This window comes from Myotis davidii, unplaced genomic scaffold (assembly GCF_000327345.1).
Source record: "Myotis davidii unplaced genomic scaffold, ASM32734v1 scaffold847, whole genome shotgun sequence".
NCBI classification, from domain to species: Eukaryota; Metazoa; Chordata; class Mammalia; order Chiroptera; family Vespertilionidae; genus Myotis; species Myotis davidii.
The window spans coordinates 2,028,750-2,055,197 of record NW_006298049.1 but is presented as its reverse complement, the minus strand read 5'-3'; the positions used below and the strand labels follow the sequence as shown (position 1 = coordinate 2,055,197).

Here is a 26,448-nt window from a genome sequence, read left to right as displayed (position 1 = left end):
ATGACGTGTGCTGACCACCGGGGGGAGGTAATGCAGAACGAAAGAAGGCCCCAGCCGGCAGCTGGGGGAAAGAAGGCCCCGATTGGCCCTGATGGCTGTCTAGGCCTAGGGACCCTACATGTGCAAGAATTTTGTACACCGAGCTTCTAATTAGATTATAATTATGCATATATTGTGTGTGTGTGTGTGTGTGTGTGTGTGTGTGTGTTTGTAATGCCATGATTAGACGCAAGATTTTGGAAAGATAACTGGCAGTGTTGTGAGGAGTGGGGAGGAAGATGAGAAAGGAGATGGAGAAAAAACTGGTAAAGGAATATCGCTTAGCAATGGAATGTAATTTGGTTCAGTAGTGAGTATTTTTTGAGGGTCTACTGTGTGCCACAACCTGGACATATAAGATGAGCTTTTACCATGAGGAGCTATGGTTTAATAGGGGAGACAAACACTAAGTGACAGTTGCAATGCAAGTGTGATAGCCCAGTACTAGATGTACTGAACATGTACACACCGTGGGAGCAGAGGGGAAGGCAGAGCAGAGGGGGGAGACGTGAGAAACTCCACTGTAAGTGGCAGTGAGGCAGTGAGCCATTTACATTCCCCTTAGGACAAGCTGGGCTCAGTTCCAACGGATCCCAAAATAGGGCAGTCTGTCAGAACCAAAGAGTGATTAGTGATCATTTCAAATACTTTGATACACTTGCTCCAGGCTGAATAATCAGCTTTCATAGCTAGAATTTATATTGCACATGACCGATATTTTGACATCTATTCTACTTCAGTCTGCATCTTTAAAACAAGAACATTACGTTATGAACACAATGTAGTTACCACACCTAAAACACTTAACAATTCTTTCTTCACCTGATGTACAAGGTTAAATGCAGTTAACTCACCACTTCACATCGTCTGCTGCTGTTTTGTTAACACCTTTTTGGGCTAAACAGGGAACCAACACCAGTTTCCTTTTTCAGTTCAATTTAGACTTGGTTCAAGTTATACTCTGGGACCCAGCAGGAGATAGAAAAATAATAAAAGTTGAAACTCTCTGCCTCAAACGTGGTCTTTAAAATGCATACCCTTTGATTCACACTCCTGATTCCAGAGAATATTTGAATGTGGCTGGTGGTCTCACCACAGAGGCTGGACCCTCTCTGTAAGCTGAAACACTGGTTACTTCCTTTACAGTGAATCGAAACATGGTTCTTTCTCCTCCATTACTTAGTGGCCCAGGCGAAAAAGAGTAACAACAGCCAGTGTTAAGAAATAAGCACTCCGACGGTGAAGTCTTTTCAAGATCAATTTGGCAAATGTATCAAACACATTAAAAAGGTACATATCCGGGACCTAGCAATTCTACTAGGAATTTCACTGACTAAAATAATCAAATGTTCAAAGATGATTGTAAAGCAGTACTGAATTTTGTAGAGATGTCAATTCTGCTGAAATTGGCCTATAAAGTTGGCATGGTTTATTATATGAAAAAATTAGAAACCATCTAAATACCTGGGCATAGGAAAAGAACACATGTTGACCTGGTTCAGAGTCTGAAGGGTACATGATAAAGTGCATGTCGCTGTGTGGGTCCTCCCCTTTGAGCAAACTCTAATTCAGGGATATACTTAGCATTGGGCCTGCAATTTACAGCGTTCTCCCATGTACCTCATTATCTGCACTCACAGCTTCACTTTGATGATAGGCAGATAGGCCCTGTAGGTGGTAAGTGGCCAATGCTTGACTAAAAAATGGTTCTATTTTGCTCTGAAAAGAACGAAGCCTTCTTAAAACAAAACCAACCAACAAACCAAACAAACAAACAAAAAACACCACAAGCAATTCCAAGACTGGAACAAGAAATATACAAGATGAACTTGGAGTATCTTGTCATAACAGAAATAAAAAATGCTCTTAAAGATTACTGGGGTAGAGGGGGTGGGTGGGGAGAGATTAATTGGGGAATTTAGATGCATCTATGCATAGCCCATGGACACACACAATAGTGTGGTGAAGGCCTGGGAGGGGCCAGTGCGGGGTGAAGGGGTTCAATGGGAAAAAAAGGGGGACATCTGCAATACTTTCAACAATAAAGATAAATTAAACAACAACAACAAAAATAACTGGGGTAATATCAAAAGACACAGGTGCAAATATCAAGTAAGCATAAGTGGGTCCCCTAGTGGCCAAATGTGGACAATTTGAGCATCACATTGTATAATAACTAAGTGACTATTTTTACATTTCCATGCGAAATATATACCAGCAATCCATAGAATAATTTGTTGTTGAATTATTATTTAACAGAAAATAATGTTATAACTGCCTAACTGTTCTCAGTTAAAAAATGTTAACTTCAATAATTTGTTTCATGAATTTTTCTCATAAATCAATGGAAATTTAAAATACTTTATCAGTAGGATAAATGTCATATAAAAGCATTTTTTTTCTTTTTTCAGGATGAAGTTCCTGATGGAATTAAATCTGCAAGCTACAAGGTATGTATATATGGATTAATGTATCCAGTATCTTAACAAAGACTCATTTCCCCTACCACTTCTATACCACTTCTCTGCTCCCCTTCACAGTGAAACCCCTTGAGAGTTATTTGTACTCAATGACTCCAATTCTTTTGTTCAGCCCTTTGTTATTTAAAGCATGAAAGGAAAAATTAAAGTAGAGGAAACAAACCCACAACATGTACCCATCACAGAGCTTCAGCAGTTACCAGTGTGTGGTTAATCTTGTTTCATCTGTACATCCCACCTCGTTCTCCCAAGTACTTAAAACCAGTCTAGGTAAATCATTTTGTTTACAAATACTTTATATACATCCCTAAGATTAAAATATACTTAAAAAAATAACCACAATCAGGCTTTGGATTTCTTTAGTTGTTTCATAAGTATCTTAATAGCTTGTATGAAACAGGATTCAAATATATTTCAGCCCTAACTGGTTTGACTCAGTGGATAGAGCATCCGCCTGCGGACTGAAGGGTCCCAAGTTCAATTCCAGTCAAGGGCATGTACCTTGGTTGCAGACACATCCCCAGTAGGGAGTGTGCAGGAGGCAGCTGATTGATGTTCCTCTCTCATCGATGTTTTTAACTCTCTATCCCGCTCCCTTTCTCTCTGTAAAAAAATCAATAAAATATATTAAAAGAAAAGAATTAGCTTTAAAAAAAAACACACCAAATATATTTCATACATTGCATTTGGTTGTTGTGTCTCTTATGTCTCTTTCTCTTTAAATAAATTTTTAATTTCATACTTTAAGATTTATAGAAAAAATTGTGAAGATAGTACAGAGTTTCCATGTACTCCACATTTAGTTTCCTCTGTGATTAACATCTTACATTTGTATGATACATTTATTACAATTAGTAAACCGATATTGATACATTATTACTATCTAAAGTCCACGTTTTATTCAGATTTCCTTGGTTTCCCTCTAAAGTCTTTTTTGTGTTTCAGGATGGCATCCAGGATAGCAAGTTACAGTTAGGGGTCATATCTCTTAGGCCCCTCTTTGCTGGGACAGTTTCTCAGCCTTGCTTGTTTTGATAAGATACTTTGAAGGTGTACTAGTCAGGCATTTGTAGACTGTCCCCCAGTTGGGATTTGTCTCATGTTTTTCTCATGGTCAGAGTGGGGCTATGTTTTTGGGAGGAAGACCACAGAAGTAAAGTGCCATTTTCCTCATGTACATCACATAACGTCTTGTCACATCACGTCACGTAACGTCATGTCACATATTGCCAATATGACTTCTTTCTATTAAAGTTGACCTTGATCACCTGGTTGAGGTAGTTTTGTCAGCTTTCTCCACCATAGATTTATTCTTTCTCACCCTTTTCGTACTGTATTCTTTGGAAGGAAGTCACCACTATGCACAGCCCACATTTACGGAGTGCTTCATCTCCTTGAGGATATAAGTTGTCTGGAATTCTTCATTATGAGAGACTTGTATCTTTTCCCTCTATTTACTTATTTATTACAGATTCTAAACTGATTTTGCTCATTTCAATCCCATGTTTTCTTGTTAACATACAAGTGAAGTCATAGCCAATTGCTAAAAAATTCCTTTTTAAAAGTTTAAAAAATGCAATAAAGTTGTATTCTATTTATTCCCCTTTTCATTTCAGTATTCTGAAGAAGGCAATAATCTCATTGAAGAATGTGAACAGGCTGAACGGCTTGGAGCTGTGGATGAGTCTCTGAGGTTTGTTTTTTTTTTGGCAGCAGCAGCATTTTATGTTTTGTTTTGTTTTTTCCCCCAGGTGAAATGTTAACTTTAAAAAACGAATAACACTGTTATCTTTGTTTGAAGTGAGGAAACGCAGAAGGCCGTTCTTCAGTGGACCAAGCATGATGATTCCTCAGACAACTTCTGTGAAGCTGATGGTAAAACCTTTTTTATAGTATGCATTTTGTTTAAGATTGTACCCAAGAAAAAAATAATTCTTTAAAAATGACTTTTATAAATTCATTTTCTAATGGTTTGGCATTTTCTCAAAAAGTAAACCTAGAGTTATCATAGGACTTGACAATTCAACTCCTAAGCAAACACCTAAAAAGACTGACTACAGGGAAACCTATTTTTACACCTATGTTTATAGCAGCATTATTCACAATAACCAAGAGGTGGGAAAAGTTTCCATGAATGGATGAATGTACAGTATAAAGAAAGTGTAGTGGTTGGTGGCATTTTCTCAAAAAGTAAACCTAGAGTTATCATAGGACTTGACAATTCAACTCCTAAGCAAACACCTAAAAAGACTGACTACAGGGAAACCTATTTTTACACCTATGTTTATAGCAGCATTATTCACAATAACCAAGAGGTGGGAAAAGTTTCCATGAATGGATGAATGTACAGTATAAAGAAAGTGTAGTACCTATATACAATGAAATACTGTTTTGCCATAAGAAGAAATAAAGTTCTGATACATGCTACAGTGTGAATTAACATTCAGAATATAATGCTAAATGAGATAAGCCAGACAGAAAAGGGCTAGTAGTATCATGTGATTCCATTTGTATGAAATATCTAGATTAGGTAACTTATCACATACAGACAGAAAGTAGATTAGAGTTTACCAAGGGCTGGAGGGAAGGGAGGTGGGGAGTTATTGCTTAATGGTTATAGAGTTTCTGGTTGGGGTCATAGAAAAGGTCGGAAACAGTGATGGTGGTTGCACAACATTGTGTATGTAATACCACCGAGTTGTACACTTAACCATGTTTAAAATAGTAAATTTTATGTCATATATATTTCACCACAATAAAAACGTTTAAAAAGGAAAGGCAGGCCCATGTGAGGTTTAGACAGCCCATGTGAGGCTGGGACAGCCCTGGTGAGGCTGAGACGGCCCCAGTGAGGTCAGGACGGCCCTGGTGAGGTCGAGACGGCCCCGGTGAGGTTGAGGTGGCCTAGAGGCAAAGCAGCATTGAGCAGAATGTCAAACTACAGTGGGAACCCTGGGGAGGGTTGTGGGGGTGGGTAGGAGATCAACCGAAGGATTTATATGCATGCATATGAGAATAACTAATGGACACAAGACTCTGGGGGTGGGGGAAGCCGGGGGAATGTCAAGGCGGGGGGAAAAGGAAACGTGTGTAATACTCTTTGTAATACTTTAAGAAATAAAGTATTTATCTTTCTCCTGAAAAGTTGTTTTTACGTCCCTGAGGCATTGACACATCTGTGATGCCTTAGAATCAATGGAATACTTCTATACTAGCTTTTTAAAGATAACTGTAAAGAAGAAAGTTTCAATAGAAACTTTTATTTTATAGACATACAGTCTCCTGATGCTGAGTACGTAGACTTGCTCCTTAATCCTGAGCGCTACACGGGTTACAAGGGACCAGATGCTTGGAGGATATGGAATGTCATCTATGAAGAAAACTGTTTTAAGTACGTGTAATTTCCATTTATAAATTTTTAGGAGATGCAGGGATTTCTCTTTGTAAACAAACAAAATAATAATAATTTAAGTACAAATGAAATTTACTTTGTTAAAGGATGTATGGGGACATAGGAACATACTTATTCATGAAACCAGGTCTCCTCTGGGAAAACATGTAGACATGTTTCAACAAATATCTTTCTTCTTTAAAAGACTTAGAATAGTATTAGACTTTTATGGGAGTGTTGTGGGCACTTAAAAATGTTCCTTGAGTGGGGTCAGAGAGCCTTGTGTTCTAGATGAGCTAACCTAGAGCCTGAGAGAGATTTACTTCATTTTCTAAAATCATATGGTTAGTGGCAGAGAATAGATGAAATATATAACTCCTTATTCTCTCTTTGGTGACTTTTACTCCTCTTTTTGTACCTATAGCTATTTTACTCACTTCAAGGTTAAATTAATTTCACAGAATAATTAAAATAACTAACACTTTTGAACACTCACTCTGTGTAGGCATTGTGCTAATAAGCATGTTACATAGATCTTCTCCTTTAGTCTTCCCAGTCATCCTGTGTTGTAGTCCTTACAGTTTAGAGATGGAGGAACAGAAATTTGGAAAGCTGATTTTAAGTGGTTTGTCCACCGTCAAAGAACCCACTTGGTACTCTAAATCGCTATAGTGGAAGCAGTCACTTTGATCACTGGGTGACTGAGACATACTTCAAGTTTACTCACTTCTAAGCTTCTAAGCTCTAAACAATGTGCTTATTGGTTTTTGGGAGAGAGAGAGAGAGAGAGAGAGAGAGAGAGAGAGAGAGAGAGAGAGAGAGAGTGTGTGGGTGTGTGTGTGTGTTATGCTATCTCAGAGATGACGGGGAATTCTGGGAAAATCTTTGGAGTTTCCAGATATGGCAATAATGCATTTCACTTTTTATAAGTCAAATATAAACATAAGAGATCAGCAAGTGTACTTCTACCCATAAAATGTCAGACTGTTTCTTTTTTTGACTTGAAGAATTTCTCCAGTTTGGGTAGTGGAGAGTTTTCGTGATTTACTTATTTCTACCATATGTTTCATTTCAATACTCTTGACTATTATTCAGAATGTTTATGTTTGGTTTACTGACTTACTTTAAAGACTGGTTTTTTTTTAAGTGAACTAAAATAGAGTCCAACTGAAGCACTTGTTAGATTTTGAATTAGTTTTATAGTTCTTTTCTAACTAATTTATATCACGATTACCACAATATTTCTAAAATATAAATGGTATTTTATATTTTATGCCATGTCTTGTTCCTCTTCTAGCCCTTTCCACTGTTTAGTATGAGGTGCTAAATTGAACATGTTAAAATATAACTTACATGTTCTGTTCTCAAAATGTCCCAACTTGTACAAATTTGTAAAATTTAAATAATGGATGTTAAAACAATCCCTACACTTCACAAAATGATCCTAATGAATATTCATTTTGAGATTTAAAAGCACTTTAGTGACATATTAACTCTCTTTTTATCCTTATTAAAAAAACACACCTTTTATTGAAATCATAACCAACTTGATGGCCACAGGGAAAACTGAGATGCCTAAGATTTCCTAAGTGGAAGATAATCTACCCACACTTTTTTTCTTCTTTATTTTAATGTTTGTGTTGGGTATTTACATTTTTTGTTTGTCTTTCAATTTGGAGTGTACTTTGTGGCATATACACACATATGTGTATGTAATACATTTAAAAGCATTTTAGTGTACTCCAGGAGAAGAGCATGAGTGGTATTTTTTTCTTCCTTTGTTTGAAGAGGTGATTAAGAAATGACATTCTGGCTGTTAAAATGGGAAAAGATCAGAAACTGTTATCATTAAAACAAATAACAACCACCTTCCCTTAAATTGCTTCCCTTAAAGCAATTAGAGAAAACTAAATATTTTATAAGCTCAATAAAACAGTTTGGTTTTGGATGTAGTCACTAAGAAACTTTCTGAGATAATTTTCATTTTTACTTAAGTAACAATATAGATGACATATTTATATTTTAAACTTTATTTTGATTCCAGGCCACAGACAATTAAAAGACCTTTAAATCCTTTGGCTTCCAGTCAAGGTGAGTTATTTAATTGCACTGTTATATTCATCAGCGAGTGAACTTTGGTTAGGGGAGGGGAAGGCCTGAAAAGGGTTGGCAAGAGCACGTGAAGTGATATGCTAGTATTCCTTTTTTCCATAGAAGTTATACCTTATTCTTGCAGAGAAATTGGTGTTTGACATGCACTTCAGGAAGGAGTATTTTTGTAATAAAGTTCCTGGTATTAGACTACCATAGTATGAAGATTAAGTTATATGTATATCCTATGCATTTTCACATAATATGTGCTCAGTTTTTCTACTATTTTTACTCATTTTCTAGTTAAATGAATGTCCAAAACCTTTTGCCTCAAATCTTTCCCAACACTTGAAATTATTTGGGAGTCTGATTTCAAATTCACAGGTCTTTGTAACTCATTAACGTTTTTCATTTTCTACTTACACTTAAGGTCTGGCCCACAGGCTTCCTTTTCCAAAAGCTTTCGCTGGTCCTCCAAACTAGAAGTGGTCTCTTCTCAGGAAGGGATCTGATGCCATGTCTTGTTTCTCTTACAGCCCTTTCCACTGTTTAGCATTGTTTGACTACTATTTACATATCTGTTGATCTACACTGTACTTTGGACACATTTATTGGTTTCATCTGTTAATTTAGAGCCTACCTAGCACATCATAGAGTTTGTTAGATAATTGATGGATGAAAAGTGTCCTTATTTAATGGTCTTGTTCCTTCAGCAAATGATTATCCACCATGCACTATATGCTAGGCACTGTGTAGGTGCAGAAGGGACACAAACCCTTCTCCAGTCTGTAATAAGCAGTTATAATATCTATACCTATTCTCTGAATATGTGCTTACCGATGAAATCTTTGATGTGCTTTTAGCAAATAAGTGAGGTTATTGTTTTTAAATTTATTTGAACAGCTGCTGATCTCATATAGTCCATAAACATAAATTTCCTCCTCAAAAGCAATGGGTTGCATCATCCCCTAAATCAGTGGTTCTCAACCTTCTGGCCCTTTAAATACAGTTCCTCATGTTGTGACCCAACCATAAAGTTATTTTTGTTGCTACTTCATAACTATAATGTTGCTATTGTTATGAATCATAATGTAAATATCTGATATGCAGGATGGTCTTAGGCGATCCCTGTGAAAGGGTCGTTCTGATAAATTAATTAGCCACCTTCACTTATCTTAAAGATACATAGGAACAATTTAAATGTTTATCATTTCGGAAGTGGTTAAATGATTTATGGTATATTCACATAGCCATTATAAATGTTGATAAAATTTGTATTCATTTGTGTCAATAGTGATCAATAACACATTGAGAAAAAACAGGTATCAAAACATTACAGAAGTAGGTATAATACATATTTGTAAAAATATAATAGCTAAATATCTATACACAAACAAAAAGGACATTTACCAAGATGTAAATGGTATTTATCTCTGGGCAGAGGGAGTTTTGGATGATGTTTTTTATTTTGTTTGTGTTCTCTTTTTAAAAAACACATATTTGCAATGAGCATATGTTACTTAATAATCAGACAGTGATAGCGTTGAATGAAAGTGGGCAAATGAAGATAATTTTTCCATAGTAAATGAGCAGCTGCATACCAACTGCTGAATTGTGCATAATTTGAGTCTTACAAATAGTCTCTAAAAATATTCCTGAATAGAGTCAAATTTTATAATGTCAGTCTGGAGGTTTCAAATCTGTAGCAGAAACTACGTTATAGCTTTAGGATAAATAAATGTGGAGAAAGCCTCTGCCAGCCAAATACCCGTAAGTCCTTAAGGTATTCAAGAGCACTCTCAGGTGACAGATTAGGTTTTCCTCTCCTGTTAGCCCATATTAAATCTTATATGAGCTGCAACTACTCTTTATTGGGGCTCTTGGAGATGATGCCACTAATCTGGCATAATTCCTATCACCGATAAGAGTGGCAGCCAGGAGTATCTCATGGATTCTGCTTATGTAGATGAACTGATGAGCTAAAACTAACCCTTATTAAAAGTCTTATTTTTATAGAAGTATAGTATTTTAAAAGGGGCATCTGGAAGGAGTTTATAATAATAAACACTTTGTTTTGTTTTTCAGGGAAAAGTGAAGGTAAGTAGATCTCTTTATCATACATTACATATATGACTTTTCTTACAGATTCAGATGTTTATTTGGAAAATTTTTTTTTCTTCTCACTTCTGAGACTCAGAAGTAACATTTTCATACCTTAATTTTTACTTCTTTATTTAAAATTCTGGAGGCGAAAGCACAGGTTAAGGGAAAATGACTGCTTGTGTCTGGGATCAGGCAGTAGGGGCAGCAGGCATCAGCCTCTGATAATTCACTCCTACGTGTTCCACTGCACGTGGAAGCTAGACAGGGGAACACCCTGTTACTGGTTGAGCTCGAGGATCCGCTAGGACTCATACAGGAAGATTCCAGGCATGATCAGAGTGTTGATTTGCTGGCGTCCAAGGTATATGCTACTCTTGGGTGCAGGTATCATTGCCAACTCTCTAATTCTAATGCTAAACTTTTTGACATATTGTAGGTTTACTTTGTCTTTTTCAGAATCCTTTTGCTTTATGAGCAAGATCAAAATGATTTTTGTTATTAAGGCCACTTGTTTAACAGTATGAAAAGACTAAGCTGTACTTAGCTTTAGTCCAGCTAGACAAAATGGCTAAATGTGAAGTATCACTTCCCTCTCCCTCAGAAGTTTATGAACATTATTTTTATGAATTGCTTTTGCATTATGTCTAAAAAAGTAATACTAATGTCTTACAACATTGCTATTTTATTATTGTACGTTAGAAGTAATGCTGAATCAGGCCCAGCCAGTGTGGCTCAATGTGACCCATGAGCTAGGAGGTCATGGTTCAATTCCTGGTCAGGGCACATGCCTGGGTTGCAGGCTCATTCCCCAGCAGGGGGCGTTGAGGATGCAGCTGACCCATAATTCTGTCTCATCCTTGATGTTTCTATCTCTCCCTCTTCCTTCCTCTCTCTAAAATCAATAAAAAACAAAAATAAAAAATAATACTGAGTCATACCCTACTCTTTGGATGAGAAATTTCTTTAGCAGTGATATTATTTTTCCAAGGAGCCTTATATTTTGTTACTGTTAGTGTTGAGCCTATAATTTTCAGTTTTGAGTAACTTTATTCTGCCTTGGGTGCTCCTAGTTCTATGCTGTATTCCACCTACATCAGGAAAGGTTATTTTGTTGGTTGTTTTTTTTTCCCAATACTATTTGAAGATCTCAACCTGCTTCTCATCAGAGAAAAGATTGTTAATCTGTGGAGGCTCTGCTTAGAGAAACTATCTTTTTTATGACTGTATTTGTATGTATTCATTTTGGTCAGATATGAAAAGGTTACCTCTGAAAGCTGTCAGATTAGGTGATTATCGAACTGGATTACAGTCAGGTCAAGCTGAGAAAAACTACATCAAGATTATAAAACTGAACTGAAAATTTCATCAGAAGGCTAGGTCCCAAACAATATCACACTCTTGCTCCTCCCTGCCCCATTCACAGTCCAAAATTTGAAAAAAAACCCCCACAAAACTAAAGGTTTTTTTTATAAGAAAACACATCACTTGTAATCCCACAACTCCAAATTCACTGATAATGATAATGGCTAAGATGACATGCAATTTTCTTCTAAGAAATTTATAAATATGATTTCATTTAACCCATCATTGATTGGCTGGCTCCTGCATGCCCCCAGTGGGGGATCAAGCCCGCAATCTGGGCATATGCATATGTCCTGACCGGGAATCGAACTGTGACCTCCTGGTTCTTAAGCCGACGCTCAACCACTAAGCCAGGTCGGCTGTGCTAGGAGGTATTACACGGAAAATGAGTCCCAGAGCCATTTAGCAGCTCAGCTAAAATCATATGACTTGTAAGTAGCAGAATTTGGATTCCAAGTAGGCAGTTTGGCTCCAGGATCCATGCTCTTAGTTACTATCTCATACTGCTTCTCTGTTAACATTTTGATAATAATGATTATTTATATATGTATACTTTAATAATAGAAATATTATAGTTTTGTATATTATTATTCCAATTTTAATGATAGATATATTATAGTTTTATATATAACTAGAGGCCTGATGCACAAAGATTCATGAAAGAATAGGCCTTCCTTCCCTCCGGCACCCAGGACCCGGGCTGCTTCTCTCCGGCTGCCAGGCACCCAGGATTCGGGCTGCTTCACTCCGGCTGCCGCAGCCACGCACCGGGACCCGGGCTGCTTTGCTCCTGCCACTGCCAGGCATTTGGGACTGGAGCTGCATCGCTCCGGCTGCTGCCATCACCCACCGGGGCGTGCTCTGAGCCATGCCTTGGCCGCTTGGAGCATGCCCCCCCCCACCCCTGGTGTGTGTCCACTGGGGCTGGGGGTGGCACGAAGTCCCCTCCCTCCCATCTGTGCACGCAGCTCCTTCTGAGCGGTCGTGATGCAGCCTATTCCTGAACCGGTTGTAACGCCCGGCTAATTTGCTTATTACCGCTTTATATATATAGATTATTCCCATGGCTACTGGCTTCCTTAACCTATGTCTTAGTCAGCTCAGGCTGCTTTGACAAAAGACCATAGACTGGGATGCTTAAACCAAGACACTTACTTTCTCACAGTTCTGGAGGCTGGGAAGTCCTATGAAGGTGCTGGCAGATTTGGTGTCTGGGAGGGCTCTCTTCCTGACTTGCAGATAGCCAGCCTTCTTGCTGTATTCTCACATGGCAGAGAGAGAGAGAGTTTGGGTCTCTTCCTTTTCTTATAAAGACTCTAATTCCATCATGGGGACCCCACTCTCATTACCTCAACTGACCCAATTACCTCCCAAAGGCCCCACCTTCAAATACCCTCACGGGGGCTTCCACATAATTTTAGGGGGTATTCAAACATTTATCTCTAACTGCCTAGATTTCTAGAAATGGATTTACTGGATCAAAGATTATGGCATTTTAGGCTCTTGATACGTAGGATGAGATTGCATTTTGTCATGGAAAGGATGTGCTAATTTACACCCCTTCCAATCACTGTGCCAGCTGACTTTACCCCTCCATTGTCAGCATTAAATATTATATTTTTATCTTTACTGTTAACAGTGGTATCTCTATAGTTTTAATTTGTATTTTTTTATTACTTATGAGACTGAGCAATTTTTGTCTATTACCATTTGTATTTATTCATTGTGAATTCTCTGTTCATATTATTTGCCCATCTGTAATGGGCACGTTAGCATTTTTATTCAGTTTATGAGCTTTTTATATTTTTAGGATAGTATCCCTTTGTTGAATTTGAAACATCCATTCATTTTATACACTTTGTTGTTTGTATTTTGTTTTTATTTGTGAAGTTTTCCAATAGACATTTTAAGTTTTCAAGTAGTCTGATTTATTCTTTTTGTCATTTCTTCCATTACTTTTATGCTTTCTTGGTTCATTTTTAAAATTACTATAAGCAACTTTATTTTTAAAAAATATATATTTTATTGATTTTTTACAGAGAGGAAGGGAGAGGGATAGAGAGTTAGAAACATCGATGAGAGAGAAACATCGATTCAACTGCCTCCTACACACTCCCTATTGGGGATGTGCTTGCAGGTACATGCCCTTGATGGGGATCGAACCCGAGACCCTTCAGTCCGCAGGCCGACGCTCTATCCACTGAGCCAAACCAGTTAGGGCTACTATAAGCAACTGTAGCCAAAGAACAATATAGTACAATGTTTGCTATACTAGTAAATGCATACTTAGAATCTTACATAGTTATAATTATTTATGTCCCTTAGTATATTATTTTAGATAAATATTTTCATGTTACACATTCTTGTCATTTAATTTAAAATATTTTTTAAATAAAATGATTTTATTGCTTTTTTTTTTCTTTTTTTTAGAGAGAGAGACAAGAAGGTAGAGGGAAACATAAATTGATTGCCTCCAGTACATACCCTGCCTGGGAACCATTATTGTCATTTTAATACTTTTATATTATTCTACCATGTTAACTAGTTATATAGTATTCTGTCTTGTTAAATTAGGCATCATTGTTCATTTTAATTATTTCAGGTTTTAATATATATAGCATAATCATCTTTCTAAAAATCATAACCCCTCTCTATTTTGAGTTATTTCTTTTTAAAAAAATATATTTTTATTGATTTCAGAGAGGAAGGGAGAAGGAGAGAGAGATAGAAACATCAGTGATGAGAGAGAATCATTGATCGGCTGCCTCCTGCACGGCCCACACTGTTGATCCGGGCATGTCCCTGATTGGAAATTGAACCTTGACCTCCTGGTTCATAGGACAATGCTTAATTACTGAGCCACACTGTCTGGGCATTGAATTATATCTTTAGAACATAATTTTAAAAGCAGAATTACTAGGTCTAACTATATTAACAGTGATCTTATTAGGTCACAGAATATAAGTGATGTTGAATGGTATATAATACTCTGAGTTATATACACTTCCAATTCTACTTTATAATTTTTATTTACTTTTCAAATTTAAAAAAAACCTATAATGAGTTCCTAGTTTTCATAGCATGAACTGTTATCAAGGCTAAGTATTTTTCCATGTGTTGACTTACCATTTAAATTCCGCTTTGACTTACTGTAAAACACCTTATCTAGAAAGTTATTAGACTGAGCTACTTAATGCTAAAGGCTTCCAAAGACTGAGCAGGAGAGTGGCACTTAACTGAACCCATACCAAGACGTCTCTCTTTCCTTTGGAGAAATTGCAAATAAAATTTGGACCTTTTGTCAAACAATCTTTCAATCACTGTTTGGCACACATTTGCTATATTTTTAAACTTTTGAAAAACTTACCTTTTGGCATTTTTGTAATCTTGTGACTTTTCTTTTAATTTCAGAGAACACATTTTACAGCTGGCTAGAAGGTAATTGAAAACTTTTCAACAAATTTAAATGATTTTTTTCCTCATTTTTAAAAAGACACATGAAGTTAATTTTATAACCTTACAAGTTTCACATATGAAATGTCTATTTCCAAATTCCCTTTTTTAGGTCTCTGTGTAGAAAAAAGAGCCTTCTACAGACTGATATCTGGCCTACATGCAAGCATTAATGTGCACTTGAGCGCACGGTATCTTCTACAAGGTATGTGATGTTTTACTTTCATTCCCTTTACCACACTTTTTTTCAGGTATTCTTAACATTTTCTTGGTATTTACCTGAATGGAACACTAGTACCCTTACTGAGTATTAGGCAGGAAAAGTTCATTCTTAAATGGTAGTAATCAGGAATACAGGAACTGTAGTTACTATAAGGAAAAGTTCAGCATTATCTTAGCTCTTTACCTTCTTTTAAGAAGCTGCTCAAAACTTTACACATCTCTCTGGAAATGTCCTTCTGTTGTGAGAACCGAAACAGCACAGTTTGTTATTCTTTAGATATTACTGAATCAGAACTCATTTATCTGTGTGCCAGCATCAGGCCTGAAATTTAATGGGTAAAAGCATTTTCTGTTGCTCTTTTGCCTTTAAGAATGCTCTTCAAAATGAGACCATGATTGATTTTCATCAGTAATATATTTCTTCTGGAACTAAAGTAATTTTTACATTTTAGAAATAAACTGTAGTAACCTGAAGGCTTCAAATTCATTAGTAATACTGGATAGTCATTTTTAATTGTGTCTTTTGGTCTTATGAATACATTTATATTCAGAAACTTGATTTTTATTGAACCTGGTTTCTCAGTGAAACATTTAATTTATTTTCCTTTTATGCATGTGTTCTAGAAGATAAAATATTAATATAGAACTATTAAAGGCTAAGTTATGAAAAGTTTTCATGGTTATATTATTATATACTTTAATATATAAAATTAAATTAATTTCTGTAGTTATAAACAACCTAATGTAATTTTATCTAATTAAGCCTACTTAATTTTTAAAATTAAATTTTTAATATTTAATTCTTTTGTCTTCTTAGATACCTGGTTAGAACAGATATGGGGACACAACGTAACAGAATTTCAGCAGCGGTTTGATGGAATTTTGACTGAGGGAGAAGGTCCAAGAAGACTTAAGAATTTGTATTTTCTCTACTTAATAGAATTAAAGGCTTTATCTAAAGTGGTACCATTCTTTGAGCGCCCAGATTTTCAACTCTTCACTGGGAATAAAGTTCAGGATGCAGATAACAAAATGTTACTTCTGGAAATACTTCATGAAATCAAGTAAATGATATATTTACACTTACATATATATATATTTTAAAATATATTTTTATTGATTTTAGAGAGAAAGGGAGAAGGAGAGAAAGATCAATGAAGAGAGAGAATCATTGATCGGCTGCCTCCTGCACGCTCCCCACTAGGGAGCTAGGCTGCAACCTGGGCATGTGCCCTGATAGGGAATCAAACCATGACCTCCTGGTTCATAGGTTGATGTTCAGCTGCTGGTCTATGCCGGCCGGGATACACATATATTAATAGAAGAGTGACAAGTGGTATCCAAAATTAAATTCTTAAATATGCAATATAGAGAAAGAAAAACTACTTAAAAAATAATTAACAGCAAATTTTGTTCATAGGTCTTTAGAATTGATTTATGTTTTTGTTTTAACCTGGGTACTAAAAAGCATATATTTTTAATTTTAAGAGCTATTCTTTTAGTAATTAGATACCTGCATTATTTTCACATTTAATTGAATAGGTTGGATTTGGGGCCAAACTTCAATTATATTTTGCAGTTAGCTTTTAGATTCAAGGGTAAGAATTTGCTTGGGGGCATCAGAGTGTTCCTTTTACTCTATTTTCTACTCTATTTTAATTATATGATTCATCACTGACCAGCAAAATATCTTTTTAGCAGACCTTTTAATATTTTCTAAAATATAAAAATGAATATTCTCTGTTTTAAAATGCAGGTCATTTCCTTTGCATTTTGATGAGAATTCGTTTTTTGCTGGGGATAAAAAAGAAGCAAACAAACTAAAGGTAATTATTTTATACTTTAACTGAATTTTTAGATACAAACTCTTAGGCAGGAATGAATATAAACCCATGTTTTTATCCTTAACAATAAATATTGATATACATCCTGAAATTGTAAGAAAAATCAGAGTCTTAATGTTTCTTTTCCTCAAAAACAGGAAGCCCAAAAAGCAGGTCCAACTTAGGATTTAGTTTGTGTTGTGTTAAAGATAACAACGGAAATCTTTGGGTTCCATACTGATGGGCTCATGTGATAAAGAGAGGTTATAAATTAAAGGAGCAGGACCTAGAGCATGAGTGGAAGTATTCGTCTGTCTTTGGTTAGAGAGAATTCTGAAAATGGTTTTGGTTAAATTAAAGGATTCCTTTAGGGGAAGAGGGCACAATGTTGTTTTGTGATTCATCTTATTCAATGGGAATGAAAGGCATTTAGGAATGCCAGCAGGTAGGTAGCTGTGGCTAGAACAGAAGACCTGATACCCCACAAAATGGGATGTTTTTTTTGCCTTGCCTCTTTTTGTTTATTGATGTGTGTGTGTGTGTGTGTGTGTGTGTGTGTGTGTGTGTGTGTGTATATATAAATTTTTAATTACAGATGACATGCAGTATTATATTAGTTTAGGTGTACAATTTGCCTTGCCTTTTAAAGAGTTATAACCTCAGGCAAGACCATCTTTGTGTCTATTTGCATCAAAATATGACAAATATAAAATAGTACTAGGAAGATTTATTAAATGCTTACCATGTGGGAAGGCATGATTTTTGTCATTAAAGGGAGAGACAGCTCCTATCCTCAGGGGATTTCTAGCCCATCGGGGGACTCAAGTAAAATTAGACTAATGTTCTTTGTCACAAAGGTCTGTGTAAGTAAAGGTGGGTGGCCTTCAGGAACACTGAGCCGATGTTATCAGAATGTTTTTAACAGTCTTCCTCTGTTTCTTGTTCTTTGTTTCTTACTGTAAGGAAAGAACCTGATTTTATGCCATTTGCAAGCAAAATCCTTTTTGCAGTCAGTTTTGTGCTGTTAGATAACAGTTATTTTTGACCTCCCATCTACCTCCCACTTAAAGCATTCTTGCTAGAAATACATACCTCACTGCTTATATAACCTCCCAAACAGCTTCCAGGAACTTAGAAATGAGGGGGAAGATGCTGTAATAAGATCCACCCCCTCCATACTAGTTTCAGTATCTTCCTTATTTTTAGGTTACTTGCTGGTTTATTGTAGAGTTTTTCGGCATTCACTCTTTTTTAGATTGCGTAAATTAGAAATATTTCTCACAATGTTTTAATTTTATCAGAACGAGAACCCCCAAGTTTGATGTCCTGTGGCATTTAACAGATAACTTTTCTAAATCCTTTTACAAGAAAGGAGTAAAAAAAAAAACCAAGAAATTTTGTTAATATTGGAGACTTACTTTTTTAAAATAGTAGTTTATGGTGAATATCGTGGATTTGAACAGTCACACAGGTTCATTTAAAAATCTTATCTTTTCTCCTTTATGCTCTATCAGTATTTGGTTAGAAATAGAAGACTTGCATGAGAGAGGATTGTTTAGTGTTTAGTTCCAACTAGAATACGATTTTACTTGAAGGCTTAAAAACATTTGAGAATTGGATGAGAATTGTTTTTTGGTCAATTGGTTTCATGGAATATAAGTCACAGTATACAACCACAGCATGTTTGATTATTCTGCCCCCTGGTTATACTTTTAATTGTTGATCTAAAAATTGGACACAAACAGGGGAATTAGGTTCTGGTTATTTTTTGGATCATAAGTTTTTCTCATCTGAGATAACTTTGGAATATATGCAGGATATTGGACATTGATTGCTATTTGTGGAAATCTCAAGGATTTTCTCCTGTTCTGAGTTAGTTAATTTCTGGCTTGTTAATTTGGTTCTAGCATATTAAGTTCACTTAAGCGCTGTGCTTGGTTTTAATTTTGCAGTGTTAGAAACCTACCCTCTCTGTATGTGCCATACAAAGATTTACTTAAGAGCTGCCTGACATTCAAGTATTTGAATTAACATGGATTCAAATACCGAATTTACACAGTGTCTACAAAAGCAAGCACAATCTTTTATAACAAAGGTTTCCATCCTTTGCAGGTATGAAAGTCAAAAACTTTCAAGGCCTTTACTCACTTTAAATTAGTAACATTTTAAAGTAAAAGTTGTGTTTTATTGATCATAACATTTTTATCCATTTGGAAATTTATAGTGCATAACACAGGGAGCTATTTATTCAGTCTCTATACAATACTTGTCTATAAATGGATTTTGTAGGCCCTTGTAACAATTATTAAGTCTCCCAGAGGTCAACACCTCATAGGATGGGCACAGCTACTTTAGAGTAATTTTACTGCTCCCTTATTAGTGTTAAAAGTATGATTTTCCTGTAATTCAAAGTTGAAACATAAGTTTAAAGAAAACCTCATATCAAATCACCAAAACCTTAAGAGTAATATGAGTAATATTACTGGGTACATATTTTTAAAAAGTAGATTTTAAATTAGGATTCTAAGCTCAGCCCAAAAGATACAGAAACACAAGATATAAGTATTGCTAACATATGGTAAACATTAATAGTAATAATGTGGGCTTTGTATGAACACAAAATTTGTATTAAAAAAGATACAAGCTCTGGGATCCTATTAAAGATCTTTTACATGTTACAGCTGTTTCAGAGCCTCAAGCTGAATAAAACATCTGGGGAAAGACTGAATTGAGTAAATTAGAGTGAACTGAAGTCTGCTTTGAATAGTGGGTTCCAATCTTTACTGATTTATTCCCAGTTTTAGATCTTTGGTCCTGTTCTCTTCTGGTTGAGCCCAGTGTGTGGTTATTGAAAAAAAGAGAAGAACACTATATGCTCCCCAAATTATAGGTCAGTTGGTACACTGGATGTTTCATCTGAAATGTATGTCAGGTTTCCTGCTTACAGTACTGTAAGCTGATTCTAGTATCAGTCCAGAATAGAGGGAGTCACGTGGAGGATCAATTGATAATTCTTACCTTTGGAGTAAATGAAGATGTGTTCTTGGTTTCCCTTCTCTTCTCCTTATTAGTTAAGGACATCTATTACTTTTGGATGAGCTGGATGTCTGTTGCCCTATTATAAACAATATAGTACCCTGATGTTCAAAGACATACACACATTTATTAAAAGTATAAAAACAAAAAATTCAGTTGGGCTGGTGTAGCTCAGTCGTTGAGCGTTGACCTATGAAGCAGGAGATCATAGTTCGATTCGTGGTCAGGGCACATGCCGGGTTGCTGGCTTGATCCCCGGTGTGGGGTGTGCAGGAGGCAGCCGACCAGTGATTCTCTCTCATCATCGATGTTTCTATCTCTCTTTTTCTCTCCCTTCCTCTCTGAAATCAATAACAAATATATATTTTTTTAAATTCAGAATATTCAATTTTACTTGTAATGGTTTCTTTATAAAACTTGGTAAAGGGTACATGGATGTTCACTATATTCTGTATATTTCTGAATAATAATAATATCTGATTTTTTTCACCTACTATGATTTTTTAACTACTATGAAGTCAAAGATTTTTATTTTTTTCTCTTCCATCTCTTTCTTTTTATTTTGGTAAATGATGCCATCCAACCCTTGTTCCCCCTTTGACATAGTTAATAATCACATACAACAGAATACCTCACAGGCATTCAGAAAATAGTTTTGACTATATACTGCAGCTTAATATAATTTTGTTACTTGTTCTTAGGAGGAATTTCGACTGCATTTTAGAAATATTTCAAGAATCATGGATTGTGTTGGTTGTTTTAAATGTAGACTGTGGGGAAAGCTTCAGGTAAGCAAATCTACCTCAATCCTATTTTTCATTTATTCTTATATATAAGCATTTTCTGATATTTTCCTTTTTTTCTTATTTCTATTATAGACTCAGGGTTTGGGTACTGCTCTGAAGATCTTGTTTTCTGAGAAACTGATAGCAAATATGCCAGAAAGTGGGCCCAGTTACGAATTCCAACTCACCAGACAAGAAATAGTATCATTATTTAATGCATTTGGAAGGTTAGTTTAAATGTATTAAAATTGTTTCTGCTATCAAGTAAGTCTAATGCAACATATATGCTCTCAGATAAAACTGGGTAAGGAATATCCTTTAGAGTGAAATTATCTCATTATGGAATTCTAGGATCTTATGATACCTTAAGTATGTAGATACAAACAATCATTATGTGATATTCTTTATTTTTATCTGTTGACTTTTATAGTCATGATTAGTTTACTGATTGGACCTCAAAATTCATCTTACTGAATTTGTATATTTTTTAATTATTATTATTATTTTTGTTGTTAACCCTCACCCAAGGATATAGTTCCATTGATTTTTTTTTAGGGAGTTGAAGGGAGAGAGGGGGAAAGGGAGAGAGAGAAACATCAATCTGAGAGGGAAACATTGACTGGTTGCTACACTTGCTCATTTGGACTGGGGCTGGGGATTGAACCTGCAACCCAGGTACATACCCTTGACCGGGAATTGAACCCTCGACCCTCCAGTCTGTGGGCTGACGCATTAACCCCTGAACCACATGGTCTAGGGCTCCAATTCTTTAAAAGTAGTTTCTTGTGCTGCCCAATTATTTTTTAATATATATTTTTTATTGATTTCAGAGAAGAAGGGAGAGGAAGAGAGAAATAGAAACATGTGATGAGAGAATCATTGATTGGCTGCCTCTACATGCCCCCTACTGGGCATTTAGCCTGCAACCCAGGCATGTGCCCTTGATTGGAATCAAACCCTGGGCCCTTCAATCCACAGGCCGGTGCTCTATCCACTGAGCCAAACCAGCTAGGACCCAAATATTTTTTGAAGGTCCTGGAAAAACTCCTGTTTTGTATAGGGGTAGATGTAAAATTTCTTTGTAAATTCATCCCTATGTAAAAAGGTTAATAATTCTTTAAAAATAATTTAATTTCATAAAAATGATTGGAAGATAAATTTGAAATAAGGCACTTACATTATTAAATTTAAGTATATCTGTACTTCTTTCTGGCCTCATATATAAAGATGCAGAGATTTGGAAAAACTAATATTTTCTAAGGACTAACAGTTATGATTTAATATTTTGGGTTTGAAATAATTGACCTCCAAAATTATGCTTTTTTGTTATAATTAATCCTCACCCGAAGGTATTTTTCCATTGATTTTTAGGGAGAGTGGAAGAGAGAGGGAAAGACAGAAACACTGATGTGAGAGAAACACATCAGTTGGTTGCCTCCTGCATGAGCCCTGACCAGGGCCCGGGTAGGGGAAGAGCCTGCAACCAAGTTATGTGCCTTTGATGGGGAATCAAACCCGGGACCCTTTGACCCGTAGGCCAGTGTTCTATCCAATGAGCCAAACTGGCTCAGGCCAAAATTATTTTTTAGTACCCAGAAGCTTGACAGTTATATTTCATTGAGTACTCTGCTACTTCTTTCACGGTGGAGAGCAGAGCTGAACTGCACTTGAAGTAATGAACAAACTTTACTTTTTATAAAAATTAGTAAGAACAATTTGATCACATGTTTACTATTCTCACTCTTTTAAGTCCAAAAGCTTTGGTTCTTTGTATATTTACTGAATATGATGATTAGTTTTCAGCACTTGTATACTTATGCATATTTAAAATGCAGTTGTTAATGGTCTACTTATACGTATGTACTTTAACTACTAAGCATATGAATATACTTGTGATTACTTAAAATAACGAGTATTTTAATATTTTTGTACTTTGTAATTCTATAATTTAAAACTTTAATAATAAGTTATGAATGCTTAAATATAACAAATTTCTGGGCAATACTATCTTAGTTTTACCACATCAAGTTAAGAACTAAAGTACATCAAAATAGATTAAATGATTTATGTACCTTTAAATTTGTTGAAATAAATTATTTAAAAGAATTTTTTCTGTGCTCGATAAGTGCAAAGTGAATAACTTTCAGAGAAAAGTTACCTAAGATAATTTCTGAGTGAAAAAAAAATTTTGTTTGTTACAGAATTTCTACAAGTGTGAAAGAATTAGAAAACTTCAGGAACTTGTTGCAAAATGTTCGTTAAAGAAAATGAGTTGAGATGTGCCTGTTCTGGACAATGGAGGTCAAAGAGTGGAATTTCATTCAAAGGCATAACAACGACAGTCTTAAGGCAAATATTTTATAAAGCTGCTTTTGTAAAAGGAGAATTATATTATTTTAAGTAAACATTTTTTAAAATTGTGTTGTCTATGTATAATATTGTGAATAAAAGATACTTTGGTAATGTGGTACAAATTTTAAAGTTTAATATTGAATAAATCAGGATTATTAAATTCATATATGTTAACAGTACCTGATGTTCTAAGTCTCTCAAACTAGAATTTTGTGTAAGATATAAATAAAACTATGGCCAATGTGACAAGTGTTTAATAGGAAAATACTAAGGAGGCTCATGAATAACCCATAATTAACAGCCTAAAAGTTTTCAATACATTTAGAGTTAACTGATTTAGTAAATAAAAATACAGAATGCCCAGTTATATTTGAGTTTCAGATAAACAAAAATTTTTAAAAAGTTAAGTATGTTGAATGCAATATTTGGGACATACTTAAAACAAAAAAATTATTCCTTATTTAAAATTCAAATTTAACTGGTTAGCTTTGTGTTTTATCTGGCAACTCCAAAATATATTGATATGAAAAAAGTAACTTTTAGAATTATGTTACTATTTTGATTGGCTTGGTTTTGTTTGGTGAAAGATACAATCAGAACTAAAAGGTATAGGGGATTTCTATGCATTGTGAAAAGTTGAAAAGATTTATACATTTATTCTCATAATACTTTACCTACTATTGAATAAATTCAGGAGAAATCTTTTATTTTTATATAATTTCAAATTTACAGGAAAGTTTCTAGGATAGTACAAAGAACTTTTATCCAGATTCATTGATTGTTAATATTTGCTTTATCTTTCTTGCTCTCTCTATATACACATACTATTTTTAACTCAATCATTTGAAAGTCAGTGACAGGCCCTTTGAACCCTCCATACCTTAGTTTGTAATACTGAGTAATTTATTAAAAATGATATTTTTCAGGAAAAAAAATCTGGGACTATAATGTGATAAGCTTTAGAATAAGGAATCATTTTGAGTTCGTTTTGTTGCCCTTTTAATGTTTGATCTGTAAACTCACAGGGATGTCATTTAATTTATTTTTTGGTATTCATTTCCTTTTTCTCCTTAAAAACTGAACTGTAATTTCTGGAGGTTTTATTAGTGAAAGCTCTTCAATGATAAAAATTTTTGAAGGGGTTTAAGAATTTATATAACATGGTGATTATAGAGAAAAAAGAAACTATACCTCAAAATTATGTGCCTCTTTATATGTCACATTACTAATGAAGTAGGGTTTATTTATATAATGGTTTAGAAATGTCATTTTACACTGCTGTATTCTTTTTCTTCTCTGTGTCCCTAAGACCTGGTGTGGTGATAAACACATAGTGGGTACCCAATAAATATTTGTTGAATGAATGTATGAATATGTACTCTGTATATTTTAAATGAATAATTTCAGAGCTAAGCTTAACGATATGTTGTATTTCCCTTTTCCCCCTTCGTTTGAATAGGGTAGGAAAAGAAAGACATTAACTTACTAGTTAAATCAATATTCTTGGAGACTCAAAGGACTATGAAATAATTACCATATATAAAAGTTTAAGGACATTTGTAGTGCTCTGAAAATGTGGTAGATGGATTTAAATGGTAATTTGTCTGTATACCTCTCTCATGCCCCTGCCCTTTTTTAACAGCCAAAAATTTTTTTGAGATAAATTCCTATCTTCACTTTGTCACCTTCCACTTGCTCTTTAACTAAAATCAGGCTTTTGGCTCTGTAGTTCTTAACAATTTCTTCCTTTGAAGTCTAAACTCCCAGTTCTAAATCCACAGTTCAGGTCAAAAGGCATTTCTTATTTGACTTTATTTTTTATGCATTTGACACTGTTGACAACCCCTTCTTTAAAAATCCCCCTTTAAACCTCTGATTTCCTTATATTTCACTTAATCCTGGATGCCTTTCTTTTACCTGATTTAATTTATACTCCTCAGGCTCTCATTCTTGCTCTCTTAATCACCACCACTTCTCACTTTTGGGTAATTCCAATTCAATGATTTCTAAATCCTTATCGTTAGCCCAGACTTCTCCATCCATCTACAACATATCTTTACTTGGTTGTCTTAAAGCATTCATTCTCCCCCAATCCTACTCTTACACCTATCTTCCTTACTCTTGTTAAATTCAGAACCATTATCATCTAAATTCTCTAGGTTCACTCCTTTCCTCCATCTTACCCCTATCCAGTCAGTGTCTAAGTGCTAGGGATTTTATCTCCATATCTCTGATACATCACTGTCTTTTCATTTTAATTCATTGCTCTTACCTAAAGTACTACACTAACCTGTCTTACACCCAGCCTGTTCTTTCTGTTTTGTTCCACGATGCTACTAGAGTGGGTTTTCTAGAAGCACTCTAACAAGGTTCTCTGATGTGTGTCTCCCGTCCCATGTCCCCCACCACCCACGTTTTGATAAAATGGACTTACAGTTCTTCATATGCACCATGGTCAGTCCCCTACACCTTGGTTCATGCTGTTCTCTTTGCATCAATTGCCCTAGCTATCCTTCCCCACCTGGAAAATTTCTGTGTCCCTGCAGGCCCCCATAATGCATCACCTCTGTGAAAGCTCTCATTTCATCCCAGGAGGACCATAACTAACTTCCTTTTTTTGTGTTACCACTGTAATTACAACCTACCTCTATTGTGGCACTTATTGTACTGTATTATTTTTGTTTTTTAAAGCCTCCTCTACTAGAATGTGAGCTCCTTAAGGGCAGGAAAAGGAACTTGATCCATTTTTGCATCTCTATAGCATAGTTTTTGGCATATGAACACTTAATAAATGAATGTTTGTTGAATAAATTGCTTTTAAAATAATAATTTTATTCTACTAGAGGTCATATTCTCACTCCAAATATTCCTCATAGCACAGTCAGTGGATTCCCAAAGATCTGTGGACTTTAGGGGCGTCAATAAAGCTCCTGAAATTGTATTCAAAATTTGGTGTGTTTTTGGTGGACTATGAAAGCAGTCGATTATGGAAAAAATAGTAAGAACTCTTCTTTCAGGGGAAAAGGTAACATCATTGAGGAATTTTTGAATAATCAAAGAATATCTGCCCAAGATTATGGGCTAAATTTATCCCTATCCTATCTAATAATAGACAAACGTGGTAATTAACCGTAACTTCGCTACCCTTCCCAATGGCTAATCAGGGTGCTATGCAAATTAACTGCCAGCAAAGATGGCGGCCGGAAGCCAGGCAGCTGAAGCGAACAGGAAGCTTGCTTGCTCCAATGATGGAGGAAGCCAAGGTTCCCCGCCTGCCGCTGCCGGCCTCTGAGCTGCACTCTAAGAAACAA

General features: G+C 35.4%; 1 protein-coding gene across 1 annotated transcript; it reads left to right on the top strand.

Annotated features, from left to right (window-relative positions):
* ERO1A (endoplasmic reticulum oxidoreductase alpha) lies at positions 1 to 23,301 on the top strand. Its single transcript, XM_015570507.1, has 14 exons — positions 1 to 27; positions 2,412 to 2,489; positions 4,136 to 4,212; positions 4,321 to 4,394; positions 5,790 to 5,910; positions 7,955 to 8,001; positions 10,087 to 10,098; positions 14,878 to 14,904; positions 15,032 to 15,124; positions 15,959 to 16,205; positions 16,898 to 16,967; positions 20,702 to 20,788; positions 20,879 to 21,012; positions 22,987 to 23,301. Exons 1-14 carry the CDS (start codon positions 1 to 3, stop codon positions 23,045 to 23,047), a joined length of 1,155 nt encoding a protein of 384 aa, XP_015425993.1. The 3' UTR covers positions 23,048 to 23,301.
* The last annotated feature ends 3,147 nt before the right edge of the window (positions 23,302 to 26,448 follow it).

Coding starts and splice junctions, on each gene's coding strand:
- ERO1A (XM_015570507.1), top strand. CDS start 1: ATGACGTGTGCTGACCACCGGGGGGAG. Junction 5,911..7,954: donor TATGAAGAAAACTGTTTTAA/GTACGTGTAATT, acceptor TTTTGATTCCAG/GCCACAGACAATTAAAAGAC. Junction 20,789..20,878: donor GACTGTGGGGAAAGCTTCAG/GTAAGCAAATCT, acceptor TTTCTATTATAG/ACTCAGGGTTTGGGTACTGC.